At 26.3% G+C, this 5,913-nt stretch overlaps 1 protein-coding gene across 1 annotated transcript; it reads right to left on the reverse strand.

Annotated features, from left to right (window-relative positions):
- Window positions 1-237: 237 nt before the first annotated feature.
- On the reverse strand, window positions 238-894 carry LOC150027335 (uncharacterized). The gene has a single exon (XM_090303256.1). It carries the CDS (start codon window positions 860-862, stop codon window positions 422-424), a length of 441 nt encoding a protein of 146 aa, XP_090159382.1. The 5' UTR covers window positions 863-894; the 3' UTR covers window positions 238-421.
- Between the last annotated feature and the right edge of the window lie 5,019 nt (window positions 895-5,913).

Raw genomic sequence — 5,913 nt, forward strand, 5'->3', positions numbered from 1 at the left:
GTTGATGAATGAATCCATGTGCATAATAGATGTAATGTTGATGATGGTATTGAAATGAAGTTATGTTGTGAGAATTGGTATTAAGGATTATATGATCAAGATTGATGGAAAAATGAAATAGAATTATATATATAATTTATATTAATATAATTAATTATTTTTACTTATATTCTACATATGTTAAAATTTGTATTCGGTAACTTATCATTGAATATTATGTTTGTGTGCAAGAGAGACTTTGGAAAAGGAGTTAATAGCATATATCAATTTTCATTCATTTCCTTTTTTAAATAATTTGTATATTTTAGGGACTTACATGGATAAAGTGAAAAAATAAACTCTTTGGCTGAATTAGAATACTTCTCCAACCATAAGTTAGGGACATGTTCACTCCAAGAAACGGAATAAATACCACTATGACTTACATGTTTTTTACATCAAAAGAGATACTCTTCCTAGTGGGATTACAAGTCTTATTTTGAGGTGGGGGACCCCTATTATTTTTGAGGAAGATAAGATTTTGATGTATATTTCCATTGGAGTCTCCGTGGAAAGTAGGGGTATCTTCGTAGAAAATAAGACTATTATTTAGATGAGGACTCTTATTTGTATCAAAAGGCATATTAGAAGTCTTATTTCGAGGTGGAGTTTTCTTTTTAGCAGGGCTAGAGTAGTTGTAGGTGATAAATTTATAATATGTACGATCACCTGCTTTTTCGCCACTGTTGTTCTTGCTACCAGTGATGTTCTGAGACCCATCCCCACGGTTCGTGTAAGACTTTACATCGCCTTTGGAGTTTTGGGCTGCTTCCTCAGCCTCCACATATGCAAGCATGCCTCTCAATATACTAGCCAAATCCATATGATTTGCTGATCTTGATCACACCCAAAATTCCTATACTTTTACTCTCAATTGCTTCCTCTTCACTATCACTTATCTTAGCATCCAATTTATAGATTCAACCTACGGAATTCGGTGCTCTGCTTCGGCAAGACGCTATAATATATAATTAAAAGGTGGATACAGTGTTAGCATGAGTTATAATGCAATGGGAAGGGAGTTAGCTAGACATCAAGTTTTAGATTGTTAAAATTTCAGCAGCTAACTAGCCATCAAGTTTTTTATTTACTGAGATAGGAATTGTTTAAATAGTTTAAAATTCTTAAGTTAAATGATGTGTCACTTAATTTTGTTTTGAAGATTGGTTAAACTAGAAGTAATTTATAAGAGTTGAAATAATTAAAATGTTTTATTCTATTCATTTATTGCTGATAAAAAAACATAATTTATAATTAAAGACAAAAACAATATTATAAGATAATCCATTCAATTATTAAAAAAAATATGTGTATTACTTTTTTTATTTTTTTATAAAAACTCTCGTCTTAAACATCATTATATATCAATCATGTGTATTACTTTTTAACTAACAATACAAGTTTATTTATGTTTGGTTGAATTTAAAAGAAAATAATACAATAAAAAAAATTGTTGAGTTAAATGTTGACTAGCTTATGCAAGGTTTTGAGATGTAAGGGTGAGAATGAGAATTCAAAATGAAGATTTAATTATTTATTTTTAGTTTCAAAAATTTGGAATAAATCAGTTTTTAGTTTTTACACTACAAGAAAAATGCGAATTATATACGGATTATTACATACGGATCAAAATCCATATGTAAAATCAACATTAGATACGAATATTTATATACGGATTCAATTCCGTATGTAAATAGATATTACATACGGATATATAATCCGTATGTAATTTTGGTTGCATGAAACGGAAATTAAATTTCATATGTAAACAGATATTGTGTACGAATTTTTTCCCTATGTGAGAGTGAGAATGAGAATTCAAAATGAAGATTTAATTATTTATTTTTAGTTTCAAAAATTTGGAATAAATCAGTTTTTAGTTTTTAAATTCAAAGATGAAAATTTATTTCACTTTATCAAATTTAGTAAAATATGGTTTTCGTCTAGATTTGTGCATAAGGCAAGGTAAGTTTATCTAGGTTATGAAGGTTTAGGGATGATTTAGTATATGAACAGGTTTCGATGCATATAATTCAGTTTTTTATGAAAATATAAGGATTGGGATTATTATTTTATTCTTTGTTAAAAAAAATGATTTTCGTTTAAACAAAATTTGGGAAATCTAAAAGAGTTTAAAAAATCCAATTGTAATATTTAAAATTTAGTATTATACAAATCATATTTTTCCCGTTAGAGATATTAAAACAATTTTTATAATATTTAAAAAAAATTAGAATTACGCAAAAAAATTTATGCACTAAGATATATTTTGTAAGATTTAAAAAATCAAAATGAAAATTATATACTAAATTCCAGATGCTAAAAACATAATTAAACAAATGAGATACCATGTGCTTCTAAAGTGTGTGGATAAAAATGATCACAATTACTGGTTATTAAAAAATTAATTATAGCCATAATTAGCTGGTTTTATAAATAACTATTATACAGTTCTTATAAATGTTTAAAAATTAATAATAAGTGATAAGTGATTATAATATTGGAGATGCATTTAAAATGCTTAACGAATTTAATTTAATTACATTGTAATGTAAAAAATTACCTAAAGAAAAAAACATGATTATGTAAGTAAGTTAAAGATCAACATAATGGTGGAATGAAAAGATAAATTAACAACAAGTAAATAAAAGATAAAAGATGAAAAATACTTATAATATATTTCAATAGAAAATTCTAAATTCGCTTAAAATAATAAAGGTTTAAAATTATTTATATTTTTAAATTTACAAATTTTTTATATTTTTATTTTAACTCGATTTTGCTTTATACCTCGTCAGTCTAACTAAAATTGAAACATTTTTTATTCATACTTTCCTTGTCAACTTGGTGGGGATGTTTTCCTTGCCTTAATCTAGTTTTAGGCTATCTAATTGAGCTTCAATTAACGTATGTCTTCTATGTTTCATATCCTTATAGATGTCTTTTTGGAAATATATTTGTACTTGAAAAAAATTATCTATGCTTTTACTATTTTTTTTAATCAACAAAAAAATATATAAATATATAAATACTTTTACAAAATTAAACTATACAAAACTAATTAAATTATGTGATACTGGTTCTGTAGTGAATCTTAACTCTCTTACAGAAGATTTCAGAATAAACATTGCGGTGACTGCACAATAGAGATACCTACATATTTTCTAAATATAATTATCATATCTAATTATATTTACTGATTTTTCTTGAAATTGCCACTGATTTTGTTATTCTTTGTTATTTACTCGTCTGGATGTGTGTTCCCTCAATTTGGGAGAATGAAAAGAAAACTTTTACAGTTTGTGGTGGATTATGAACAACACAAGCAAAACTACACAGCTGGTAGTTTAATCACAAATCTCTTCAACACAATGGCAGATAAAGAAAAAGAGAGAGAGAAAAAAGTAAATGGAGAAATTTACTGCAATATCAGAGGTCTTTATTATTAACCATCACCATTACAAGATAGTAAGGCTTAGGCATCACTAGGAAACCTTTACATTTATTGGTAATACAGCATATATAACATAGTAGACCATATTGCACAGCATATACTAAATGCAGAAAAACCTTAGTAGTAGTTATTAGTGGAGGAGTTGAAGCCACCCTCGATGTAGCCTCCGTTGCCATTACCATTGAACGTGCCACTGTTATTAATAACACGTTCACCGTAGTGGTTTGAAGAGTTATACCTGTTCCGATCGCCTGAATTTGCTCCACTGTTGATTTTTGCATTGGAGAAATTCTGGTTTCCATTGCCATGGTTGTTAAATGAGTCAAAGGTACCATCGTTGGAGAAGGGTTTCCTCATACGGTATGCCATTCTGATCTCTTACTACTAAATTCCTCTCTAACTTGTTTTGCTTTTGACTGCCTTATCGTACCAACAATAAGCCACCAATTTATAGATGCTAGAAAGCGAATCCAATGCTTTTGCTAGCCCACACAAATCTATACCAATAAATTTCTAACATTTAATTTATAACTGTACACATAAGATTGGATAAGAGTTTCGAAGTGAGTATATATCCATTTTTGATGCGACACCATAGTCTAAAAGTTATTCGATGATATCAAATGTGTGGATATTATATGAAGTATAGAATTCAAAGTTTATTCTTTTCTAATTAAATGTTTACTTTTTTCAATTTTTTTATCATTTAAGAAATGTTCTGACTCTAATACAAAAAATAGTAAATTCTTGTAGATTCCAACTTTTTTTTTCAGTTAATCTTTAAGTAATTTATTATTTATGTATTTATTAAAATATTTATTGATTTTTTTAAAACCGATTAGAGTGTCTCTCTAGTATTTTTAATTTATTTCTTATTTTTATTGATTAAAAAAATTATTTATGTATTTTTTATTTTGGAGTATATATCTTCATTTTTTATGGAATAACACAATAATCTAAAAGTTATTGCATGGTATCAAATATATGGAAGATAAGAAGTACAGAATTTAAAGTTTTATTATTTTAAAATAATATATTTACTTTAAATCTAACATTTAATTAGTTTACATTTATATATATATATATATATATATATATATATTATAAATATATATTTCAAAACGAATAAATTGAAGCATTTCATAGTTATCTTTATTAAGATCGATATATAAAAGGAAAGTCTTCGAGAATATATTCATTATGTAGTGCTGCAATAACGAATAATTCACACATGTTGTGCTTTGTGCTATGTTTGCCTCAGTCACACCACTTACGTAAACCACTTAACGCCATGCAACCAACAAATAATTACACATTATTTTTTGTACCCTTTATTTTTAAATGATCCATTTCATTAAAAAAAAAAAAAATAGTTTCACTAATTAAAATATTTTTTTATAAAAATTTTCATGTTACTATGTAACTTGACATTTTAGCTAAACTGACACCTCAAACAACAACAATTGTTATCACATGAAAAAAATATTACTAAAAAAAATTAAAAAAATATAAAACTATGAAAAACTAGACTAAAACTCATATGTTAACAAAAACAATACATAGTTAGACTATTATTTATAAAGAAATATAATAATAGATTAAATAAAATATTTTAATGGTACAAATTTGTTTATTTCTACTTGTTTTTATTATTTTTATTTTATTATTAATTATTTTCACGTAAAAATATCTAATTCTTAATTTCAATCACATAAATATTTAAAACAATAAAAACGCATGTAGTGGGTAAGCACATGCATATGTCTTACTCTAGGATAAAAACGAGACAAAAGGAGTATCACAACCCTTTACACAAATCAATCCAAGTTTTGGGACCTCCAAGAGAGAAGAAAACACCCCAAAGCTAAAAAGAAAAAAAATAAAAATTCTAGTGAACTAAACACCCTACACCATCACTTACTTTACTTATAGGGATAAAAATTCATGAAAAAGAAACTAATTTAAAGACAAAAAATAATTAGTTGTTATATAATTATATTAGATACCATTTTAGAAACTAAAAAAACTTTTGGTTTCTAAATTAGTTTAAATTATTGTTAAATGGTTTTTAAATTGGTAACTAATTAGCTACTAAGGTTTTTTATACCAAATTTAGAATATAAATAATTTTTTGTCATTAAAATTAGTTTCTAATTCATGATTTTCTTGTAGTGATAATAATAAATATACTTGTAGAATGATTGTCTGGACTTGTCGTATGGTATATAAATCATGATCCGGTCTTTAATGACAGGGGACATTCATACATTAAGTATCCTGTGTTAATTACACTTAATCGCCCTTAATGGCTCAATAAAGATAGAATCGGACTACGTAGGATATGACCAATATGTACCAGAAGAGACATCAACAACATGATCTATCTTTTACACACTGTCACAGAGTACACTTATCCTAGA

The sequence above is a fragment of the Phaseolus vulgaris genome, chromosome 6 (genome assembly GCF_051622355.1).
Source record: "Phaseolus vulgaris cultivar YP4 chromosome 6, ASM5162235v1, whole genome shotgun sequence".
NCBI lineage: Eukaryota > Viridiplantae > Streptophyta > Magnoliopsida > Fabales > Fabaceae > Phaseolus > Phaseolus vulgaris.

Excerpts from the sequence above, each read along its gene's own strand:
- LOC150027335 (XM_090303256.1), bottom strand. The coding sequence starts at position 862 with ATGGATTTGGCTAGTATATTGAGAGGCATGCTTGCATATGTGGAGGCT.